Consider the following 26,807-nt stretch of genomic DNA (forward strand, 5'->3'; position numbering starts at 1 on the left):
TTTTGTAAATATTTGTTGTGTAGTCCTGTTTTCTGACATGTTGCACATCCCAGAGGATCTCCTCACTATGGATCAATTTGAACTAAAAGTATGTCTAATCTAATGTGAACTGACTCAGAATCTTATATTTGTCGATATGCTGAAACATTCTGAAATACACTTGGCTTTTTCAAAACTTTAGAGAAAGAAGTTAATAGCGAAATTAGTTGATAGTTATTAATATCCACTTCTTTTCTGTATGATGTGTCTAACAATGGCATACTTTCATCTGTCTGGAAAGATACATTGTGAAACTAATGCATTATAAATCAAAGAACATGCACATAATAACAGATATCAGTACTTCAGACAACAGATTTAAAGCTGTATGGAATATTGTGAAACGAGAGACAGAACCCAGCCACAGAACATGGCAACATCACTATTGAACTGAATGGAAGGGCAATCAATGATGAACCACAGGTAGCAAATGCATTTAATAATCATTTCTTAAATGTAATAGAAAGCATAGGGGCAAACCATTCAAGACCAATGTCACAGCCATATGTTGAAAATGTAATTTTCATAAAATTCAGTCATATGAATGTATCACCACCTTCTCCTTCTGAAATAAAGAAATCACAGAGTCTCTCAAAAATAAAAGTTCATCTGGTTTTGATGGTGTTTCCAATAGAGTACTAAAATTTGTTCCCCTATAATAAGCCCACTCTTATCTGAAATATACACTACTGGCCATTAAAATTGCTACACCAAGAAGAAATGCAGATGATAAACGGGTAATCATTGGACAAATATATTATACTAGAACTGGCATGTGATTACATTTTCACGCAATTTGGGTGCATAGATCCTGAGAAATCAGTACCCAGAACAACCACCTCTGGCCGTAATAACGGCCTTGATACGCCTGGGCATTAAGTCGAACAGAGCTTGGATGGCGTGTACAGGTACAGTTGCCCATGCAGCTTCAACACGCTACCACAGTTCATCAAAGAGTAGTGACTGGCGTATTGTGACGAGCCAGTTGCTCGTCCACCATTGACCAGATGTTTTCAATTGGTGAGAGACCTGGAGAATGTGCTGGCCAAGGCAGCAGTCGAACATTTTCTGTTTCCAGAAAGGCCCGTACAGGACCTGCAACATGCAGTTGTGCATTATCCTGCTGAAATGTAGGGTTTCACAGGGATCGAATGAAGGGTAGAGCCACGGGTCATAACACATCTGAAATGTAACATCCACTGTTCAAAGTGCTCTCAATGCGAACAAGAGGTGACCAAGATGTGTAACCAATGGCACCCAATACCATCACGCCAGATGATACACTGGTATGGCGATGACGAATACACGCTTCCAATGTGCGTTCACCGCGATGTCGCCAAACACGGATGCGACCATCATGATGCTGTAAACAGAATGATGTTTTGCCATTTGTGCACCCAGGTTCGTCGTTGAGTACACCACCGCAGGCGCTCCTGTCTGTGATGCAGCGTCAAGGGTAACCACAGCCATGGTCTCCGAGCTGATAGTCCATGCTGCTGCAAATGTCGTCGAACTGTTTGTAGAGATGGTTGTTGTCTTGCAAACGTCCCCATCTGTTGACTCAGGGATCAAGATGTGGCTGCTCGATCCGTTACAGCCATGTGGATAAAATGCCTATTATCTCGACTGCTAGTGATACGAGGCCGTTGGGATCCAGCACGGCATTCCGTATTACCCTCCTGAACCCACCGATTCCATATTCTGCTAACAGTCATTGGATCTTGACCAACGCGAGCAGCAATGTCGCGATACGATAAACCGCTATCGCGATAGGCTGTAATCCGACCTTTATCAAAGTCGGAAATGTGATGGTACACATTTCTCCTCTTTACGCGAGACATCACAACAACGTTTCACCAGGCAACGCTGGTCAACTGCTGTTTGTGTATGAGAAATCGGTTGGAAACTTTCCTCATGTCAGCACGTTGTAGGTGTCGCACCGTCGCATACCTTGTGTGAATGCTCTGAAAAGCTAATCATTTGCATATCACAGCATCTTCTTCCTGTCGGTTAAATTTCGCGTCTGTAGCATGTCATGTTTGTGGTGTAGCAGTTCTAATGGCCAGTAGTGTATAATGCATCACTAATTCAAGAAATTTTTCCAGAGAGACTGAAATATGCCATTGTTAGCCCCACTTTAAGAAAGGTGGTTAGAGATATGTCAATAACTACCATCCTGTTCCACTGCTGACATCATTCTCCAACATTATTGAGAAAATGATGTATTCTAGAACAGTCTCTCACCTTAGCAGCAATAGTATCCTTATCAAATCACGGTTTGGGTTTCAGAAGGGTTTCTCTACTGAGAATGCCATTTACACATCTGCTCACCAGATTTTACAAGCATTAAATAATAAAATAGTGCCAGTTGGTATTTTTTGCGATCTCTCTAACGTATCGACTGTGTGAATCACAATATTCTCTTAAGATAAATTGACATTTTATGGGACTGATGGTATAGCTAACCAATAATGTCATATCTAACCAAAAGAATGCTGAAAGTTGTTCTTAGTAATTCATGCACTGTAATCCTAGAATATATTCTGACTGTGGAGAAATGATGTATGGTGTTCCCCGAGGTTCAGCCGTAGGTCCACTACTGTTCCTCATATTTGTAAATGATGTTCCGTCTAGTATACAACAGGCAAAATTGGCTAGTTTTGCAGAGAACAGTTTTGCAGAGAACACTAGAATTACTATCACTCCATTCTTATGTGCAGAAACAGAAGAAATGGCAAAGAAAGTTCTTAAAACTATTATTAATTAGTTTTCTGTGAATGGTCTCACTCCCCAGTTTTAAAAAGACGCAACATATTCAATTCTGCACACCTGGAGGTACCGCACCAAGGTTAAGTGTAATACATGGTGAGGAAATAATAATTAGAGTGGAAACTTCAAAATTTTTAGATGTCCATATTGACAAGAATTTAAATTGGATGAAACCACATTTTGTAATTCCTAAAACAAATTAATACAGTGTAAATATTAGGGAGAGCTAAATGGGTAAGTTGACATATTTTGCATATTTTCATTCAGGAACATCACATGGAATAACGTTCTACGGTAACTCATCTTTAAGAAAGTAAGTCTACATTGAGAAAAAAAACATGTTGTAAGAATAATATGTAGTGCTCATCCACAATCAGCTTGTAGGCATCTGTTTGAGGAGTTGGATATTGACTACTGCTTCACAATATACACACATCAAATAAAGTTTTGCATCACCTCAGTTCCAATAGTTTCAGAACCTGTACAGGGAAATGGAATAGAGGTCAACATAAACATCATTTCTGCCCTTTTTATTGCTCATGAAAACCACACGTTGTATGTTGTACCACCATACAGTGAGACCTTCAGAGGTGGTAGTCCAGATTGCTGTACACACTGGTACCTCTAATACCCAGTAGCACGTCTTCTTGCATTGATGCATGCCTGTATTCGTCATGGCATACTATCCACAAGTTCATCAAGGTCCTGTTGGTCCAGATTGTCCCACCTCTCAACAGTGATCCGGCGTAGATCCCTCAGAGTGGTTGATGGGTCACATCGTTCATAGACAGCCCTTTTCAGTCTATCCCAGGCATGTTCAATAGTGTCCACAGTAGGAGAACATGCTGGCCACTCTAGTTGTTATCCTGAAGGAAGTCATTCACAGATGGGCATGATGGGGGCATGAATTGTTGTCCATGAAGATGAATGCCTCACCAGTATGCTGCTAGTATTGTTACCCCAAAACATCAGGGAACCTCCATCTTGCTGCACTCGCTCGACAGTGCGACTAAGGCATTCAGCGTGACCGGGTTGCCTCCAAACACTTCTCCAATGATAGTCTGGTTGAAGGCATATGCGACACTCATTGGTGAATAGAACGTGATGCCATTCCTGAGCGGTCCATTCGGCATGTTGTTGGGACCATCTGTACCACACTGCGTGGTGTTGTGGTTGCAAAGATGTACCTCACCCCAGACGTCGGGAGTAGAGCTGCGCATCATGCAGTCTATTGCACACAGTTTTGAGTCGTAACACGACGTCCTGTGGCTGCACGAAAAGTATTAAACAACATGGTGGCTTTGCTGTCAGGGTTTCTCCGAGCCATAATCCATAGGTAGCGGTCATCTGCCGCAGTAATAGCTCTTGGGTGACCTAAGTGAGGCATGTCATCAACAGTTCCCATATCTCTGTATGTCCTACGTGTCCGAACAACATTGCTTTTGTTCAGTCAGAGACGCCTGGACACTTCCGTTGTTGAGAGCCCTTCCTGGTACAAAGTAACAATGCAGACGCGATCGAACTGCGGTATTGAACCCTAGGCATGGTTGAACTACAGACAAAACGAGCCGTGTACCTCCTTCCTGGTGGAATGACTGGAACTGATCGGCTGTCAGACCCCCTCCATCTAATAGGCGCTGCTCATGCATGGTTGTTTACAACTTTGGGCAGGTTTAATGACATCTCTGAACAGTGAAAGAGACTGTGTCTGAGATACAATATCCATAGTCAACGTCTGTTCTCAGGAGTTCTGGGAACCGGGATGAAGCAGAACTTTTTTTGATGTTTACTATTAAAAACAGTCTTGATCAAGATTTATTTATCAAGGTGGCCGGTTTCGACCACTACTGTGGTCATCTTCAGACCATTGAGTAGGAACCTCTATCTGTTGTAGTGATTTCACGGTTTAAATTTTTGGGCAAAGCCAGAAGTCACATGATGCAGATGGCAGATGTGGACAGACAGGAACACTTTCCAGCCAAAAACTTGCAAATCAGCTGGTCTCTTCCTCCGTACACCATTTCACAAACATTGCAATACGCCCTTGTAAAATTCGGTGTTTACAATTCGCCTCGGTATGAACTCCGATTACACTGTCCTGTCAATGTTGAAAAGAATTTTCATCTCCAGTAATGGTTTTGGACATGAATGAATGTGGTCCTTCAATGTGTGCAAACTGACACAAGACTTTCCTTCTGTTCACCACTCAAAAGTCGGGGAACAAATTTCGTGCTCACGCATCTTATTTGCAAATTATCAGTTAAAATGCTTTGCACGGACTCGTATGAGATGATTAGCTCATTGGTAAGCTCTCGAATAGTTATTCACCTGTTTGAATGAACAATTTTGCCACTTTTTTCACATTTTCTTCTGTTTTTGCGGTTAAAGGGCGTCCTGAACATAGCTCATCTTCTACCAACTCATTTCTGCTTTTAAATTGCACTTATTACTTGCAAATAGTCTTCGGAGTTATGTCAGTATCGCCATACACCAATATTAACATTTTATGAGTTTCTTTGGTACTTTTTTGCAACTTGAAGCAGAACTTAATGTTCATGTATGATTACATTAATTTATTTAGTTTTATTTATTCTTCATAATTACAGCCTATTGTCTGAAAAGCTAAAATAGGCCATGCAGATCACATTTCCTTGGATAGTAATAAATTTATTTATAAACTATTTATTTCTAATACTGAATTTACGTCTACTACTGCTACAAAACTACAATAAAATCCTTAACCATACTACTACTACAAAACTACAATAAAACCCTTAACCAATGTTAGTAATACTAGGGTAAACCCTACAGGATCTATTCTCTGTTTGTTCAATTTTTTTATGCATCTAACTTGTAGATGGTTGTTTCTGCTACTGAATCTGCCCTCATACTACCCGGTCAGCAGCCACTGTCTGCTGGATTCAGTGGGTGTCGGGCAGCAGGTCAGCAGCGCTTCCACTGTAGCGAGCAACTGCACTCATCGTTGTTGTGTCTTAAAGTCCATACTTCCACGATCACTTGCACCAGTGCAATGTAGATTCTTTGGACGCTATCTCATTCAGTGGTTGCCGTCCTCAGTTATCTTGTCTCTATCTGCAGAGTATGTTGCCCAGCCTGGATGGCAGGATGCTGACTTCCGGTCGAATGCCTCGTGAAGTCTTTCTTGGCCTTTCTTTATGCTGCGGCTACAGTATTGTCCGAGCTGCACCAGATCGACTTACTCCTTAGTGCTGCTTTGTGAACCGACATCCTTAATACCTGACACAGTAAACGCAACTTCACTCTATCGTCTCTGGCCGCTAACTGTCAAGTCGGAACATTTTCCGACTTGCTGTTCCCTGTCTCGACGCATCATCTGTAACTTGATGCTGCACGACTCAATGGCTATCGGAGAAAGTACACCGAATGGTTGTAGCATCAGCAGTTGCTGTTAAAAAATTCATTTGCCATATTTTTTGATCACACATTATACATAGCTAACTGTGAACATCACAAATGCCACGCCACCCTTCGTCACAGCGAATCTGCACCACCTAGCAGTCTCCTCTCCTGACAACCCTCAACCCCCCCCCCCCCCCCCAAATCCCCACAGGGCTGTAATATGATTAGTGTCATAGTCATTTGTTTGGCCACCTATTGAGAAGGATTGCAAGACATTTACCCACCAGTGGAACAATACGAGATGTGATCAAAAAGACAGATTTAGAAAAAAAATCTTTATTTATTCATCAACATCAACTTTTTCCCTCAGATATAACATACTTGTGCCAGCACTTTTTCAATCTTGGAAACACTTCTGCAACTCACTTTTCGTTTTGGTGTCCAGCTCCTCCAGTCATTCTGTTTTTATCTCATCAATGGTGGCAAATTGATGTCCTTTCATGGTTCTCTTCAGCCTCAGGAATAGCAAGAAGTCGCAGGGGTACATCTCGAGTGAGTATGGTGACCGAGACAACATAAATGTTTTGTTTTTTGCCAAAAACTCAGGAACAAGTATTGAGGTCTGAGCATGGACATTATTGTGAGGCAATTTCCACAAGTGGTTTTGGCACAATTCTGGTCATTTTCTTCAGATTGCTTCATGTAGATAACACATAACTTCGAGGTAGTATTCCTTATTGTTCGTACAACCGTAAGGATGCGCTGCCCTATTGTAATCGAAGGAAACGGTGAGAAGAACCTTCATATGTGATGAAAATTGTTGAATTTTTTTGGTCTTGGCTGTTCAGGCAGTTTCAGTTGAGAAGACTGGGCCACGGTTCCTACGTCATACTCATATACCCACATTTTGTCACCTGTTTTAACCTTGTCATGTCATGTCTACACGATGTTGATTCTTGTCAAAATTCAACAGTTTTAGAACAAACTTTGCTGCTACACATTTCGTGCCCAAAACATCTGAAAAAATTGCTTGGCATGAGCCAGGTGATATGCTGACACCATCAGCAACCTCTCTGATGGTGATTGGGTATTTTCCAGGACTATTTTCTTTTTTTTCTTCCACATTCTCATCAGGTACTGGTCTGCCTCCAGGGTGGTCATCATCTTCAATGTTTTCCCAACCCTCTTTGAAATATTTACATCACTCATAAACTCCTGTCTTACGCGTAGTAGATTTACCAAAAGTCACAGTCAACATTTTGAATGTGGTGCACCACTTTATTCCATTTTCCAAGCAGAATGTAATGCAAATTCTTTGATCCACCTTTTCAAAAACAAAAATTCACCAAGCAAAATTCACCAGCAAACATGTATAACCCTTTTGACTGTTAACAACGAACTAAATATTCAAGAAAATGCAAACATATATCAGGAGCATGTGTAGCAACAAGATGGGAAAAAAAGGAAGTTTGGATGTAGAAAGCTCACGAAATTTAAAAAAAAGTTCCATTACTATTTGATAACACCTCGCATAACTTGGCACATTCTGCTCAGTACCTTCATCTCACTGACAGCTGATGAGTAGTATATGAGGTAAGTTAGAAAAATATCTGACTGTATTTTGTTAAATTAACTGTTGGTGGATTTCTACCCAGTGCACTTGCATGATCCGACTTTGAACCTTCGTGCACATGTGTGAATTTTTTCTCACCTGTCAATAATGTTAGATGCTGGCAAGTAGCAGTTCAGTGAGGTAGTGGGCAATGCTCACGCGTTTTACATTGCAAGGGAAATGACAGAATGACTGGAGAAGTACTACTGCATCAAATTTTGCCAGAAACTGGCCGACAGCCTGGTGGAAACTACTCGGAAGATTCTCACGGCTTTTGGTGATGTTGCTGTGTACATCACACAGATTAAAGAGTGGTACAACTGGTTTAAAGATGGCTGTACATTGATGAAGAGCAAGCTACGCTCTGGTCGGCCATCGACATACCAAAATGACGAGGTCATTGCCAAAGTGAATGCTGTGGTGATGCGGGACCGTCATGTGACTGTCAGAGAAATTGCGGAAGAGGTGGGCATCGGCACATTCCATTGTGACTGAAGATTTGGCCGTGAAGAGAGTGTCCGTGAAATTCGTGCCAACGCTGCTGACAGCGTAGCAAAAGCAACTTTTTGTTGAAGTCTCACAGGACACATTGGACACCACAAACAGTGACTCCAACTTGTGAACACTATAATCACCGGTGGTGTGGCCCGGGTGTATGGGTACGATTCTGAAACCAAATCCAGTCGTCACAGTGGGAGCATTCCTCATCACCGAGACCAAAGAATCCCTGCCAAGAGTGCAGCAACATCAAAGTGACGGTGACTGATTTCTTTGATTGCTGCAGTGTGGTACACCACAAATATACACCACAGGGTCAATCGATCACCAAAGAGTACCGTGGGGATGTCCTCTTTACCTATGTGATGCTGTGCACCACAAGAGACTGGACTTACGGTTAACAGGAAATTAGCACCTTCATCATGACAATGCTCAAGCACATTCCTCCCACTTGATTCAGACTTTCTGTTCTATAACGGGCTCCTTAATCTCCTGATTGGTTCTCTGTGACTTCTAGCTATTCCCAAAACTCGAAAGGTCATTGAAAGGAACACATTTTCAGACAAGAGAGGACTAAGAGTCGGATACTTTTCTAACAGACCTCATAAGAGAAGGAGCAGCGACTATTTTTCAAAGTAGATGCTTTTTCTCTTATTTAGACACACAAAGTAATCCAGAAGTAATTTCTGTGATCATCTGTTTGAGTATATTAGGGGCCAGCAGTTGCTGCTTATGCCTGTTAATGTGTAATTTGACTTGTTCTACATCCCTGAAGGTTGTCCTTCATATGGGGTTTATGGAACACCATCGATAAATAATGAGCAAGTCTTCTTTCTCTTTGTGCTAATTTGTCTGGCCTGTTTTCTGTTTACAGGAATGTACAGAAGAGGTAGAGGCAGCTGCAGTATGTGCTGAAATGAAAGACATTGAAGAACCAGTAAGTAATATTAAAGTAAATATTTCCAGAATGAGATTTTCACTCTGCAGCGGAGTGTGCGCTGATATGAAACTTCCTGGCAGATTAAAACTGTGTACTGGACCGAGACTCGAACTCAGGACCTTTGCCTTTCTCGGGCGAGTGCTCTACCGTCTGAGCTACCCGAGCACGGCTCACGCCCGGTCCTCACAGCTTCACTTCTGCCAGTACCTCGTCTCCTACCTTCCAAACTTTACAGAAGCTCTCCCCAGTTCGAGCCTCGGGCCAGCACACAGTTTAAATCTGCCAGGAAGTTTCATATCAGCGCACACTCCCTTTAGTTCTATTATGACTGAGCGGGGTGGCACAGTGGTTAGCATACTGGACTCACATTCGGGAGGACGACGGTTCAGTCCCGCGTCCGGCCATCCTGATTTAGGTTTTCCGTGATTTCCCTAAATCGCTCCAGGCAAATGCGGGGATTGTTCCTTTGAAAGGGCATGCTGATTTCCTTCCCCATCCTACCCTAATCCAGTGAGACTGATGACCTCGCAGTTTGGTCTCTTCCCCCAAAACGACCCAACCCCAACCCACAAGCAAGCAGTTCTATTACCTCTTGTCTGTCCTTTGTTGCTGTATGGGTTTCTGTATCTGTTTTTTCTTTATCTACCTCCTAATGTCCATCTGCATCTCTGACTTCGGTTTATGACTCCACAGTTGCTAAACCCATGTATTATTACTGTTCATTACAGCATTTGTGCTGGACTGCATGGCACACTGTAGTTATGGTTGCAGCCACTCCACGTGCGTCACATGTTATCTACCTGTCAACCTGACTGCTGAATTACTGTTCAATATATTTTAACTATCGAGTTACCATTTTATCCCCTAATCCATTCACTCCACTTCCACAGAGTGTTCCTGTCACAATGCCAAGTGATGTCTGTTATAGTTTCCTGTCTTCCAGGAGTGTTGTCCCCCAAGGTATGCAGGCAAACTTCTTTGAAGTTTGAAAGTTAGGACAGAGGTACTGGTGGAAGTGAAGCTTTGAGGGTGGGTCATGAGTTGTTCTTGGACAGAACAGGTGGTAGAGCACTTGTCCATGAAAGACAGTTTTCCCAGGTTTGAGCCCTGATCCGGCAGCCAATTTTAATCTGCTAGGAAGTATCGAATCTGTTGTTCTTGTTATTGCGTGGGTTTCAGTCTGAAGAATGGTTAGATGGAGTTCTCCGCACTAGTCTTTCCTGTCAAAACCTCTTCATCTCTGAATGACTACCACACCTACATGGATTTAAATGTACTTACCGTATCATCCCCCCTCCCACAACCCCCCACCTCCCCCCGCCCCCACTCACACACACGCACACACACACATTCTCTCACTTGGTTCCTTTAGCAAACTGAATTAATTCATTGATGCCTCATGATGTGCCCAGTCAACCAGTCACTTCTTTTAGTGAAGCTGTGCCTCAAATTTCTTTTTTCCACGGTTTGCTTCAGTACGTCCTCTGTAGTTACTTGAACTATGCACCAAATCTTTAGCATTTTTCTGAAGGATCACATTTCAAAAGCTTCTATTCTCTTCCTGTCTCAGCTACTTATCACCCAAGTTTCACTTCCTTACAAGGTTACACTCCAGACAATTACATCTACATCTACATCGTCATCCATACTCTGCAAATCGTATTTAAGTGCCTTCACAATAATTCTCTATTATTGCAATCTCATAGAGTGTGCAGGGAAAATGAACACCTATATCTTTCCATGCGGCCTCTGATTTCCCTTATTTTATTATGGTGATCATTTCTCCTGATGTATGTCGGTGTCAACAAAATATTTAAGTATGTGTAGGAGAAAGTTGATAATTGAAATTTCGTAAGAGGATTCATCTGCAACGAAAAACGCCTTTGTTTTAATGATGTTCACCCCAAATGCTAAAATGTAGTCTTTGGTTAGCCTACCCCACAAAATTTTCTGTGTGTTCCTTCCAATTTAAGTTGTTTGTAATAGTAACTCCTAGGTATTTAGTTGCATTTACAGCTATTAGATTTGACTGATTTATTGTGTAACTGAAGTTTTAATGGATTCCTTTTAGAACTCATTTGGATGACCTCACACTTTTCATTGTTTAGGGTCAATTGCCAATTTTTGCACCACACAGATATCTTTTTTAAATTGTTTTGCAATCTGTTTTGATCTTTTGGTAACTTTACCAGTTTATAAACGACAGCGTATTTGCAAACAACCTAAGACAGCTCCTCAGATCGTCTTCTAAGTTGTTTATATAGATAAGGAACATAAGAAGGCCTATAACACTAACTTGGGGAATGCTAGAAATCACTTCTGTTTTACTCAATGACTTTCCATCAATTACCGAGCGAGGTGGCGCAGTGGTTAGACACTGGACTCGCATTCGGGAGGACGATGGTTCAATCCCGCGTCCGGCCATCCTGATTTAGGTTTTCCGTGATTTCCCTAAATCACTCCAGGCACATGCCGGGATGGTTCCTCTGAAAGGGCATGGCCGACTTCCTTCCCCATCCTTCCCTAATTCGATGAGACCGATGACCACGCTGTCTGGTCTCCTTCCCCAAAAAAAACAACCAAACAATTTCCATCAATTACTACGAACTGTGACCTCTCTGACAGGAAATCACGAATCCAATCACATAAGGGAGACAGTATCCCATAAGCACACAGTTTCACTACAAGCTGCTTGTGTGGTACAGTGTCAAAAGCCTTCTGGAAATCTAAAAATATGGAATCAATTTGAAATCCCTTGTCAATAGCATTCAACACTTCATGTGAGTAAATAGTGAGGTCCCAGAATGTGGTTCGCAGGAGAGCTTCTGTAAAGTTTGGAAGGTAGGAGACAGGGTACTGGCAGAAGTAAAGCTGTGAGTACCGGGCGTGAGTCGTGCTTCGGTAGCTCAGTTGGTAGAGCACTTGCCCGCGAAAGGCAAAGGTCCCGAGTTCGAGTCTCGGTCGGGCACACAGTTTTAATCTGCCAGGAAGTTTCAAATAGTGAGTTGTATTTCACAAGAACGATGTTTTCTAATTCCGTGTTGACTGTGTATCAGTAGACCATTTTCTTCAAGGTAATTCATAATGTTCGAACACAATAAATGTTCCATAATCCCACAGCATGTAAATGTTAATAATATAGGTCTTTAATTTAGTGGATTACTCCTACTACCTTCCTTGAATACTGGTGTGACTTGTGCAACTTTCCAGTCTGTGGGTATGGATCTTTTGTCGAGCGAATGGTTGTATATGGCTGTTAAGTAGGGAGCTATTGTTTCAGCTTACTCTGAAAGGAATCTAAACTGTATACAGTCTGGACCGGAAGACTTGCTTTTTTTAAGTGATTTAAGTTACTTCACTACTCTGAGCGTATATACTTCTACTTACTCTTGTTGGCAGCTGCACTTGATTCGAATTCTGGAATATTTACTTTGTCTTATTTGGTGAAAGAATTTCAGAAGGCTGTGTTTAGAAACTGTGCTTCGGCAGCTCTGTCGTTGATAGTATTTCTGTCACCATCAGGCAGAGAAGACATTAATTGTATCTTGCCAATAGCACACTTCACATACAGCCATAATCTCTTTCGATTTTCTGCCAGGTTTTGAGACAATTTTTGTTGGAGAACTATTATAAGCATCTCGCATTGAAGTCTGCGCTAAATTTCAAGCTCCTGTTAAAGATTGCCAGTCTTGGAGATTTTCCATTCGTTTAAATTTGGCATGTTTTTTACATTGTAATGACTCGTTTCGTGTACCAAGGATGATCAGCTCCATTATTTGTTAATTTATTTAGTATAAATTTCACAATTGCTACTGACACTATGTCTTCGAATTCAAGTCACATCTGGTCTACATTTACATTGTTAATTTGGAAGGAGTGGAGGTTGACTCTCAGGTAGGCATCAAGTGAATTTTTATCTGCTTTTTTGAATAGGTGTATTTTTTGTTTATTTTTGGAGGATTTGGGGTTTACAATATTCAGTTTCACTACAATAACCCTGTGTTTACTAATACCTGTATCCGTATTGATACTTGTTATTATCTCAGGATTATTTGTTACTAAGAGGTCAAGGTGTTTTCACAACCATTTACTGTTTGCATGGGCTCATGAACTAACTGCTCGAAATACTTCTCAGAGAATGCATTTAGCACAATTTCAGATGATGTTTTGTGTGTAATTCCAGATTTAAACTTGTATTTTTGACAACATATTGAGGGTAAATTAAAGTCGCCACCAACTATAACTGTATATTGGGTTGTTGTTGTTGTGGTCTTCAGTCCAGAGACTGGTTTGATGCAGCTCTCCATGCTACTCTATCCTGTGTGAGGTTCTTCACATTCCAGTACGACTGCAACCTACATCCTTCTGAATTTGTGTAGTGTATTCATCTCTTGGTCTCCCTCTGCGGTTTTTACCCTCCACGCTGCCCTCCAATACTAAACCGGTGATCCCTTGATGCCTCATAACATGTCCTACCAACCGATCCCTTCTTCTAGTCAAGTTGTGCCACAAACTTCTCTACTCTCCAATTCTATTCAATACCTCCTCATTAGTTATGTGATCTACCCGTCTAAGCTTCACCATTCTTCTGTAGCTACACTCCATACAAATACTTTCAGAAATGACTTCCTGATACTTAAATCTATACTCAATGTTAACAAATTTCTCTTCTTCAGAAATAATTTCCTTGCCATTGCCAGTCTACATTTTATATCCTCTTTACTTCGACCATCATCAGTTATTTTGCTCCCCAAATAGCAAAACTCCTTTACTACTTTAAGTGTCTCCTTTCCTAATCTAATTCTCTCAGCATCAACCGACTTAATTCGACTACATTCCATTATCCTGGTTTTGGTTTTGTTGATGTTCATCTTATATCCGCCTTTCAAGACACTGTCCATTCCATTCAACTGCTCTTCCAAGTCCTTTGCTGTCTCTGACAGAATTACAATGTCATCGGTGAACCTCAAAGTTTTTATTTCTTCTCCATGGATTTTAATTCCTAATCCGAATTTTTCTTTTGTTTCCTTTACTGCTTGCTCAATATACAGATTGAATAACATCGGGGAGAGGCTACAACCCTGTCGCACTCCTTTCCCAACCACTGCTTCCCTTTCATGTCCCTCGACTCTTATAACTGCCATCTGGTTTCTGTACAAATTGTAAATAGCCTTTCGCTCCCTGTATTTTACCCCTGCCACCTTCAGAATTTGAAAGAGAGTATTCCAGCCAACATTGTCAAAAGCTTTTTCTAAGTCTACAAATCCTAGAAACGTAGGTTTGCCTTTCCTTAATCTTTCTTCTAAGATAAGTCGTAGGGTCAGTGTTGCCTCACGTGTTCCAACATTTCTACGGAATCCAAACTGATCTTCCCCGAGGTCGGTTTCTATCAGTTTTTCCATTTGTCTGTAAAGAATTCGCGTTAGTATTTTGCAGCTGTGGCTTATTGAACTGATTGTTTGGTAATTTTCACACATGTCAACACCTGCTTTCTTTGGGATTGGAATTATTATATTCTTCTTGAAGTCTGAGGGTATTTCGCCTGTCTCATACATCTTGCTCTCTAGATGGTAGAGATTTGTTAGGCCTGGCTCTTCCAAGCCTGTCAGTAGTTCTGCTCTGTCAAACTCTTCATGCAGAATCGTATCTCCCATTTCATCTTCATCTACATCCCCTTCCATTTCTATAATATTGTCCTTAAGAACATCACCCTTGTATAGACCCTCTATATACTCCTTCCACCTTTCTGCTTTCCCTTGTTTGCTTAGAACTGGGTTTCCATCTGAGCTCTTGATATTCATGCAAGTGGTTCTCTTTTCTTCAAAGGTCTCTTTAACTTTCCTGTAGGCAGTATCTGTCTTATCCCTGGTGAGATAAGCCTCTACATCCTTACATTTGTCCTGTAGCCATCCCTGCTGTCGGGTATGTGTTTGAAATCCCACTCAAGTTTTCTTTGAATCTTTAAGCAATTGTATCATCTTAATTGGGAGATTGGTAAGAGGATCCAATTATTACTGTATTTTGGTTGCCAAGAATGACCTGTGCCCATATTAACTCAGAGGAACTATCTACTTCAATTTCTCGACAAGCTGAACTACTTGTAACAGCAACAAGCATGCTACCGCCAACTGTGTTTAGCCTATCCTTTTGGAACACCATTAGGTTCTTCGCAAAATTTCTGGCTGAACTTATCTTTGGCTTTAGCCAGCTTTCAGTTCCTATAACGATTTGTGCATCAGTGCTTTATATTAGTGTGTGGAGCTTTGGTACTTTCCCAACACTGCTACAACAATTTGCAACTATTATGTCGATGGTTCGTGTACCTACGTGCTTCCTGTGTTTGGCCTGTATCCTATGTGACTGAAGCCCTTCTCGTGTTTTCCCGAGACACTCTAACCTAAGAAACCGTCCAGTCCATGCCACACAGCCCCTGCTACCCATGTAGCCACTGCCTGTGTGTGGTGGACTACTGACCTATTCAGCAGAACCCAAAATCCAACCAACCTATGGTGCAAATTGGGGAATCTGCAGCCCACATGATCACAGAACTGTCTGAGTCTTTGAATCAGACCCTCCACTTGGCTCTGTACCAGAGGTCCTCAATAGGTCCTGTCGACTATGTTGCAAATGGTGAGCTCTGTTTTCATCTCCCGAGCAAGACAGGCAGCCTTTACCACTTCTATTAGCTGCTTGAAACCAGAGAGAATCTCTTCTGGTCCAAAGCAACACACATCATTGGTAACAATGTGAGCCACCACCTGGAGTTGGCTGCACCCTGTGCTCTTCATGGCATCCAGAAGGAGCCCTTTGGAAAAGACCTCCTCACACTTAAACTTATATTAGTTGTTAAAAAATTCCTCCTTTTCAGAAATTCCTTTTTTTGCTATAGCCAGTGTACATTTTATATTCTCTCTGCTTTGGCTATCATTAGTAATCTTGCCTTCCAAATATAAAAACTTATTTACTGCTTCAGCTGTCTCATTTGCATATCCAATTGCCTCTTCTTCTTCAGGCTACGTCAGTCCACTGCTGAATTACAGGCCTCCTCCACATGTTTCTGTTTTCCTCGGTTTTAAGCCACTTGGTAGCATTCTGTTCCAGCCGCCAGCATCACATCATCAAGCCCTCTCTTTTGGGGCCTTCCAATGCCCCTCTTGTTGTCTCATCGTCTCCAGTGAACAATTCTAGGAGTCCACAAGCTGTAATCTTGTAGAGCTACATGCCCAACTCATTGCTACTTCAATTTTCCATTTCTCTCTGGGATGTCTGTTACTTTTGTTGTCCTTCTAACGCCCTCTGATTGAAATCTTTCCACGAGGCAGACTCCTACCATCTGTCACTCTATAGCTCGTAGGTGCACTTTGGCTTATGAGCTCTTGCCTTAGTAAGAGTCAGTTTCCAGGCCGTAAGTTGGGACTGGTAGTATGCACACAAGCCCAACCCCTTCATCCACGTCATGGAAGAAGGGCATTGGCATGAAGTAGTGGGTTGCCTGTAGGGGTGAAGTACGGTTGGGACTATGTGTGCCCTGAGACTACTACAGTAGCTGTGAAGGCCCTGCAGGAGCCCCGAAAAGAGATTGCCAATGGGGCTCTGGTGAAACTACTGTAGACCCTGCGAGCCACTAGTGGATAATCCATTTGCTTTCAACAATCGAACGAGCCTTGAATCAAAACCAGTGCTAAAAGTGACAAAGCCACTGAGCAGATCTGCCAGGTGTGATGGCAGAAAGACAGATTTGTCCGAAGAAATATATAAGAATCAGGATTATTATTGGTGTCTCCTCGGAAAGAGATGCAAGAATCCAGATTACACAGATAGTGACAGAAAGCAGGGTGGCTTTTCTTCTAGAAATCCTGGAATTCTCAGGGAATTACATGTTATCTGGAAAAATGAGGGAAAGCTCAGGGAATTTCAGGAATCTCATAAAATCTCAGGGAATTCTGTGTTTTTAACTTAACACTGAAATTTAATTTTAATATAGTTTTATAAGTCACAAATTTTAAAATAGTTAATGCCTCAGAGTACGTTAATTAGACGAATATTACACTCCTGGAAATTGAAATAAGAACACCGTGAATTCATTGTCCCAGGAAGGGGAAACTTTATTGACACATTCCTGGGGTCAGATACATCACATGATCACACTGACAGAACCACAGGCATATAGACACAGGCAACAGAGCATGCACAATGTCGGCACTAGAACAGTGTATATCCACCTTTCGCAGCAATGCAGGCTGCTATTCTCCCATGGAGACGATCGTAGAGATGCTGGATGTAGTCCTGTGGAACGGCTTGCCATGCCATTTCCACCTGGCGCCTCAGTTGGACCAGCGTTCGTGCTGGACGTGCAGACCGCGTGAGACGACGCTTCATCCAGTCCCAAACATGCTCAATGGGGGACAGATCCGGAGATCTTGCTGGCCAGGGTAGTTGACTTACACCTTCTAGAGCACGTTGGATGGCACGGGATACATGCGGACGTGCATTGTCCTGTTGGAACAGCAAGTTCCCTTGCCGGTCTAGGAATGGTAGAACGATGGGTTCGATGACGGTTTGGATGTACCGTGCACTATTCAGTGTCCCCTCGACGATCACCAGTGGTGTACGGCCAGTGTAGGAGATCGCTCCCCACACCATGATGCCGGGTGTTGGCCCTGTGTGCCTCGGTCGTATGCAGTCCTGATTGTGGCGCTCACCTGCACGGCGCCAAACACGCATACGACCATCATTGGCACCAAGGCAGAAGCGACTCTCATCGCTGAAGACGACACGTCTCCATTCGTCCCTCCATTCACGCCTGTCGCGACACCACTGGAGGCGGGCTGCACGATGTTGGGGCGTGAGTGGAAGATGGCCTAACGGTGTGCGGGACCGTAGCCCAGCTTCATGGAGACGGTTGCGAATGGTCCTCGCCGATACCCCAGGAGCAACAGTGTCCCTAATTTGCTGGGAAGTGGCGGTGCGGTCCCCTACGGCACTGCGTAGGATCCTACGGTCTTGGCGTGCATCCGTGCGTCGCTGCGGTCCGGTCCCAGGTCGACGGGCATGTGCACCTTCCGCCGACCACTGGCGACAACATCGATGTACTGTGGAGACCTCACGCCCCACGTGTTGAGCAATTCGGCGGTACGTCCACCCGGCCTCCCACATGCCCACTATACGCCCTCGCTCAAAGTCCGTCAACTGCACATACGGTTCACGTCCACGCTGTCGCGGCATGCTACCAGTGTTAAAGACTGCGATGGAGCTCCGTATGCCACGGCAACTGGCTGACACTGACAGCGGCGGTGCACAAATGCTGCGCAGCTAGTGCCATTCGACGGCCAACACCGCAGTTCCTGGTGTGTCCGCTGTGCCGTGCGTGTGATCATTGCTTGTACAGCCCTCTCGCAGTGTCCGAGGCAAGTATGGTGGGTCTGACACACCGGTGTCAATGTGTTCTTTTTTCCATTTCCAGAAGTGTATTTCAGATAAATTATTGATATTTGAAACTTTGGTGAAACTATCAATTATAGCTGTATACAGGTTGGGAGGGAAGTAACTATGTATCATTAAATTCCTGTTTGGTTTTTAATTTTGATAAAGTAATATTGGAAGTAGCACAGACATACAGAACATTAAATAGAATAGTTGTTCTTTATGCCGCGTAGCACCAACGGTGGCTGCGAGAGGTGGTTCACTCAATAGCAACAAATATGGCCGATCACCTTAGAATTAGAGAATGATTACAGAATGCTTCATGCTATGTGGTGTGGAATTTGATTGTTCTTGTGCAGAGATCGTAGCATATGGTGAAGGGAAGGAATGCCACAATTTGTGTGGACACAATAAAGAATTATCACATGAAGCAAGACACAAAGCAAATGGCCATAGTTTGGTAAAGGATGCAGCAAAAACAGGTCATCTGTCCATTCCTCAGTGTCCTGAGAATGTGAGGATTGTTAAAAACATGTTCAGTCATAACCCAGGGAAATTGACATGCCAGGTAGCTTGTGTGTGTCAGGTGTTGAATAAAAAATTAAACTTTTGACTATGGAAACCCCCTTATGTGCAGCAGCTGACACCAGAAGACTGCGACTGCAGACTGTAGTATGGGGAATTCATGTTGGATTGGTACGAAGGTTGGCCTCAGTTGTTCCACAACATCCTCATTCCATGTACAAGATTTCATCAGTTGGCACAGTTGCGATTACTGGGTGGCACAGGATCCTAGAGGTATGCATTCTCATCCAAAAGTGAACCATGTGGTGTGGAATAATGGCTACAAATTGGGCCATATCTCCTGCATGACAGTACAAACAGGGAACGCTACCTTCAAATTCTTCAGATCTGCCTTTGGCCCACGGTATCTGGATGGGAAAATACTGACAACATTATCTTCATGCAAGATGGCACACTGCCTCACTTTGCAAATGTCGTGTTGAACTGGTTGAATAAGAAGTTTCCAGGATGTTGGCTGGGGAGACATGGGCCTCATGAATGTCTTGCAAGAAGTCCAGACCGGACACCCGACTTTTTTTTTTTTTTTATGGGGCTGGGCAAAAGAGGTGGTGTATTGGACAAAGCCTCACACATATGATGAATTGGAAGCACAGATTCAGGAAGTTATTACCAACATCCCTCACAGTTTCCTCCAGAAAGCTGTGAATTCCATTCCAGGTCTTTTGAGAGATTTAACAATGCCACAGGTGCCTACATCAAAATTTAATGGACTTTCAACCTATGCAGTCATATTCCCATATAATGGTGTACATACTGTATTAATTTCAAATAAATTAAATACATAATTGCTTTGTGCCCCCCACCCCACTATCTGTATATCGGCTGGCTGCGAGGAGGAAAGGAAAGTCGTTGTTGTGGTGTGCCGCCCCCCCCCCCCCCCACACCGCTCCCACCCACCCCCTGTTAATTTATCAGGAGCTTCTTATGAAACCGTCTTCCATCTTTCTCCCCATACCTGGAAACCTCAAGGATTTTTTTTCCAGGTTTGGTAAGCCATCCTGTAAAGGAATATACTGATAATGGGTCTAAGTAAAGTAAGAAAGAAAGGGAATAGTAGTAAGGTGTTGGAGAAAGGATGTAAGATGAGGTGGTCAGAGACAAAGAAGAAATGGTCTCACAAGAACTGGCAAGTAAAGTACTTACTGTGGAGAATGCAACTAATAGAATAATTAAACTTAAGGTAACAATGGAAGGAAATATTCTTGATGTAGTCCAGATTTGTGATCCCCAAATAAGATGTGAAACAGATGAGAAGGAAGAGTTTATCACTGAACTGCTCTAACATCTAACAAGACTGGAAATGATAGAAGAGGATATGAAACAGTAATAGGAAGCCACAGAGAAAAATCACAGAAATCTGGAAGGTGTGGTATTATTAGACATATGTAAGTGAAATAAAGGATAGAATGCTGTAAGAAAAGAGATAGTCAAATGTTTACCAGATACTGCTGGAATTTGGAAGAGAAATCCCATAATAGACTATATCATAATAGCTGAAGAAATTGGAAGATGCCTGACAGAAGTGAAAGTGATAACCATCATTAATCTTGACAGTGACCACAGGCTATAGGTAGAGATACAGAAGAAAGAAGAAATTTGGAAAAGGTGTGTATGGGGGAGGGGGGGTTGGTGAAAATAAAGTGCTGGAAACTGAGACAAATACAGGGAAAAGATTAAGAGACAGATTCCTAAAGATGAGAGGAAGGCTGTAGAGCAAGAATGGAGGATTTGTAGAACAGAAAAAACAGTCTTCGTTGCACAAGACAGGTTTATTTAATCTTCACATGTGATGCATTTTGCCTGTTCTAGGCATCGTCAGACAATCTGGGGAAATTAAAAACTTGTATCAACATAAATTGCTATTAAGGCAATAATAAATGAATAAATTAAAAATAACAAGAGGAAGACATACACTGGTCTATGGAGCACAGGGTCACATGTGTGTTTCAGGGAGTGGTGAGGGTATAAACTTCAGCTCATAAAATAATGCACCATAGCTGAGCTTACTGATAAATATTCTTGCTAATCATAACTGAGGTGTCAAACGTAATTGAGAGTTCCATAGAAGTGGAAGGTAACAGCCAGATAGACACTGTCAATGCTTCATTACACATAAATGTATGATTTAATGAAGGGTTGACAGTGGCTACCTGGCTGTTACCTCCCAGTTCTGTGGGACTTAATTATATTATAGTTAGCATGAATATTTAATGGTAAGCTCAGTTATGGTGCATTATGTTGTGAGCTGAAATTTATACTCCTCACCATCTCCTGAAACACAAATGTGGCCCTGGGCTCCAGAGTCCTATCGGTGTATATCTTCATCTTGTTATTTTTAATTTACTCATTTAATATTGCCTTAATAGCAGTTTATGCTTATGTCAGTTTCTAATTTCTACAGATTGTCTGATGATGCCTATAACAGGGGAAATGCATCACACATGAAGATTAAATAAACCTATGTTTTGCAACCACAGCTGTTTTATTTCTGTTCTAAAGATCTATAATGGTTGGTGCGCAAGTGCCACTGTGGTAGTCATGGAGTGAAGTGATCTTAAAAGAATGGAGGTGCTTCCAACAGGCCTTAGTCAAGGCTGCAGAAGAAAGATGTGAAAGGACATCAATAAAAGTCAGACACAAAGAAACCCCATGGTGAAATGAGAGAATTGCAGAAGCTGTCAATAAGAATAACAATGCATGGAGAGAAGGGTTGCAAAAGAGAAAAGAGCATAACATAACAGAAACAAATGGAAATGGCTAAGCAGAGCAGCAAGGAATATGATAAAATTGGCAAAAATGATGTCTTTGGAAAATTTCATGAAACAAGTAGAAAAGAATTTTAAGGATGAAAAGAGGATATTATACCACATATTAGGCAACAGAAGGTAGCAGAAGAAAATACTTCAAAAGCCATCAACAAAGAAGGAAAACCCATGTGGGAGGAAGCAGAAATATGGAAAGCAAGGAAAGAATACTTCCAAAAACTTTTTGAAGGACAGCATGAAACAAATATGGGTGATGAAAGAAGTGACACCATCACAGAGGAAACAGAAAGAGAATATTTGCAGATGTTGGCTGTAGAGAAAGCTGTATGAAGTGAAAAACGGCAAAGCTCCCTCAGTATATGACATCGCAGTGGAAATGATCAGAGCTATAGGACCTATTGGAATTCATTGGCTGTGTAGAATAATGAGGATAGTATGGATGTGCAGAAAGATTCCTGATGATTGGATACAGTCAATTATTGACCTCTCTTCAGGAAGAGTAACAAGGCTCTCTGTGAGAATTACAAAGGAACAGCACTGCTGTGCGACTGCATGAAGATTGATGAAAAGATAATTTTACTGAAAATCAGGAATAAGATAGAATCACAATTAAGAGACCAGCAACAAAGATTTTTACCCGGAAGGTCAACTATAGGTGCTTTATTTTCAGCCAGACAGGCTGTAGAAAAGAAATGGGGAGTTGGGGAAGACACCACAGATATAGATATAAAAGAGGCTTCTGAACTCCACCATTTCTGGTCCCAAGCCCGGGGCCTCATCTCGCAAGTGATGAGGAAGGAGGAGGGGGAGAAGTAACACCTCACAAAAAAAACCTGGGTCCATCTGGCTCCACATGGTAGCAACCTGTGATGTGCCCTGCCTAAGGTTACAGGTGAAGCCCCTAAATCCAGACACATCTGTGTGGTAGCCACCTGTACTCTGGTCAGGGTCTGTTGGCTCTGTGAGCTCGGCTGTGATTGAATCTTCTGGAACTGAAAACTTCAGTTGAAATTATGTGAGATCCTTCATGATTTCACCACCAAAACCTCAACACAAACCAATAATCATGAGAGAACAATGGGAAAGAATCCACTACCCTGGGCCCCAGTCAGTAAGACTGGGTAATAGACCTGATCATCGGATTCCAGGGGATCAGGCATGTCATGAAGAGAAGAATCGTGGGTTCTCAAAAACCCTCAAGACAAAGAGAATATTTTACATGGGAACACTCAACACAAACACACTACTGAAGCCAGGTAAATTGAAACAATTAACAAACACCATGGATAAATTCAACATCAGAATTATGGCAATACAGAAAACACGATTCGCAGATGAGAACCACTTTTATTTGGAAAATTACAGAATATACAAGGGGAAACCAGACATAACCATTCCTGGAAGTAATCTCAAACTCTTCGGAACAGGATTTGTAGTACATAAATCGATACTGGACTCTGTAATAGATTTCAGCTCAAAATCAGAAAAAATTTCAACACTCACTATACTATCTGTAAACAAAGCCTGTACACCAATTAGTGCACATGCCGCCACAAATAATTACAAGAAGAAGAACCCAGAGATAATAGAGGAATTCTGGGAAGATCTGGAAGAAACTACCAGCAGAATCCCCAAGAATCACATAAAAATGTTACTAGGGGATTTCAATGCCTAGTTAGATAAGGAAAGAAAATTTCGAGACATGATAGGGAGTCACACGGCCCGCAAGAGAACAAACAAAAATGGAGAGAAGTTGATAAATGTCTGCAGGAATTTTGAACTGAAAATCATGTCAGCACAATTCCAGAAACCACACAGAAAATTAGTAACTTGGAAATCCCCTAAAAATGCTCTAGGAGAATTTCAGATAGACCACATAGCAATATCCATGAAAAATGCTAGAGAAATAATGAACATAAGAACTAGGAAAGGAGTTTTTGAGTTTGATCTTCTCCAAATCAAAGCAAAATTTATACCCAACAGACAAATCAAGAGAACAAAAGACATTTCAGAACAGATGCAGAGTACCTGCAACTAAACAAGAAAAAAATAATAGAAGGAATTACGAAAATCAACAGCAACAACTGGACAGAATTGTCAGAAAAAATGAGAGAACTGATAAAATTGGGGCTACCACCGAGAAAAAGGAAACATCAATGGTAGAACATGACATGCGACAGAGCCATAGAAGACAGAATACAAGCCTGGAAAAAATTTAACAGCCATAGAACACAAGAAAAATGGGAAGAATTCAACAGGATACAGAAAAACCCTCCAAAAATAATCCACACAAAAAAAAAAGGCTACGAAAACAGCAGGTTGAAGGGGATAAAAGAGGACTTCACCAGAAACAACACACGGAATTTTTACAAAATATTCAGAGAAAATATGACAGGATATTGACCTCCAAGCTCATACTTCAAAAGACAAGATGGAACATTGGAGACAAATCCGAAGAAAAACTGTGAAATATTAGCTCGATACTTTGACACATTACTCATCTGCGATGAACCAAAACAGAGATTACTGTTTACAAAACCAGAACCTAACCAGGACTCTGAACCTCCAACACATGAAGAAATAGTGAAATAATAAAATCATTAAAAAATAACAAAGCACCAGGAGAAGATGGACTGATTGCAGAAATACGGAAATTAGATCACGAAAACATTACACCCAAAATACACAGAATAATCAGAAACATCTGGGAAACAGAAAAGGTGCCAGAAGAATGGAAGTCAGCCCTAATGCATCCCCTCCACAAGAAAGGAGACAAAACAATTTTCCTCGTAGTTTCTTCCAGACCCTAATAACTATAGAGGAGTTTATTTACTGCCTGTAACATACAAAATTCTGTCCAAAGCTCTGTTAAATCACCTACAACCTCAGATAGATACACATATCAGAGAGTACCAGTAAGGGCGAAGGAAGGGAAGATCGTGCAGTGAACAGATCTGGTGTTTGAGAACAGTATTAACAATGAGAAAGTACAGAAACACCACAATAACGTTTGTTGTTTTCACGAAGACCTATGATTCCATAGACAGAGAAACACTTTTCAGTACCCTGGAGGAAATGAAGGTAGAAAAGAAGACCAGAAATTTACTCCAGGAAACATTAACAAATTCTAAATCCAAACTGAAGTTCATGGGAGAGATCTCAGAACCGTTCGAAATCAAGACAGGAGTGAGACAGGGAGATGGTCTGTCATGCACTTTATTTAATGCAGTTTTAGAGAAAATAATCAGGACATGGGACAAAGGAGTCAATGGGGTAAAGATGGAGAGGCACAAAAATAGAACCATCAAAATAAAAGTCTGGCCTTTGTCGATAATATATCCATCATAACAAATAACAGAAAAGAAGCCCTAGAGATACTAAATGAAATTGCAGCCAGAACAGAACTACAAACTTCGTATGAGAAAACCCAGTACATGGACACAAAATCCACAGACAGAAACCCACTGGTAACAAAGTATGGAAAGATAGCATAAATAGAAAGTTTCAAATACCTGGGAGAGATTATACAGAAAACTAAACTCTACAGCCAATGAAGAAAAAGTTAGAAAGCTTACAGACTTACATGGAACCAATACAACAAAAGAAATATTTCTGTTAATGCCAAATTAAAACATTACAACACAGTAGTCTTACCAGGAGCCTTGTATGCCTCAGAAACAACAGTAATCAGGGGAAGAACGAAAATCAAGGAAATGGAAAAGCAAGAGAGGATAATTCTGAGAAAGATCTGTGGGCCAGTTCAGAGACCGGGGACCTGGATAAAAAGACCGACAAAAGAACTGTACTAACAGGCAGAGACAATCACAGATAACATCAGAAAAAGAAGGGCTAAATTCTATGGGCACATTTATAGGATGAACGAAAATAGGCTGATCAAGAAGATTTTTAACATAGTGATGAGTAATACGATGAAAACTAACTGGACAAAGGAAACCATGGAAGACCTCAAGAAACTAAATATGTCCACAGAAGAAATAACAAACAGAGAAAATTACAGAGAAAAAAATCAGGAAACAGAAATTCGAGGAAACACCAAAAGAGAAGAAACCAGGTAAGAAGTGGACAGAAGAGAGGAAGAAAAAACACAGTGAATATATGAGAGGTTTGTGGCAACAAAAAAGAGAGAGACAAGAAATGTGCCATGAAAACTGATCGGTGTTTCAATGCTCTCCTAAATGGGGAATTAACGATAGATTAGTGATATGCTCTGATTATTTTCAAGGGAAGTCCCAAATTATGTATTTGCAATCGTTTTAACTTTGTTCATTATGTTTTTAGATTTTCTGCCTTCCTGCTCTATATGATGTACAAAATTACGATGTCCATCCAAGAATATCCCTAGCCATTTCATTACTAGGCTTCTTCTGACTGTTACTACGTTTAGTTCAGTGGCATCACCTGGGGGTGTGCGGGTCATGTGTCGACATCTGAATAAAATTGGGAAATTATAGAATTATTCTTAATCAGTATAAAGTGTGTTATGTCTGTGATTTTGCTTAGTAATTCTTCAACTGAACTATCTACCACCAGCCTAGCACTATGCAGTATGCAACGTGCTAAACATGAGCCAAAGCACGGCTTCGCTTGGCATGGCTTTTCCACTGAATCGCTCAGTGTGCAAGCTTCAGCTCTGTCCACAGGTTGACCAGAGTGCAGCCGAGGTGTTTTTTCTTTTGTCAACGACTGGGCACATTGCTGGCTGGCTGACTGCTGTTATGTTGCTTACATCTTGTATTTCTTGGGTATGTGAAGATTGTGGTAGTTTTGAAATGGG

At 41.7% G+C, this 26,807-nt stretch overlaps 1 protein-coding gene across 6 annotated transcripts in view; it reads left to right on the plus strand.

Moving 5' to 3' along the window:
- LOC124550851 (zinc finger protein 501-like) overlaps positions 1 to 26,807 on the plus strand; it is a 252,982-nt gene that overhangs the window by 11,800 nt on the left and 214,375 nt on the right. For all 6 annotated transcript variants that reach the window (XM_047125584.1, XM_047125583.1, XM_047125582.1 and 3 more), the window contains exon 2: positions 9,174 to 9,236. In XM_047125584.1, the coding sequence (XP_046981540.1) occupies positions 9,174 to 9,236 (63 nt within the window). The remainder of the gene's footprint in view (positions 1 to 9,173; positions 9,237 to 26,807) is intronic.

The sequence above is a fragment of the Schistocerca americana genome, chromosome 9, assembly GCF_021461395.2.
Source record: "Schistocerca americana isolate TAMUIC-IGC-003095 chromosome 9, iqSchAmer2.1, whole genome shotgun sequence".
Classification (NCBI taxonomy): domain Eukaryota; kingdom Metazoa; phylum Arthropoda; class Insecta; order Orthoptera; family Acrididae; genus Schistocerca; species Schistocerca americana.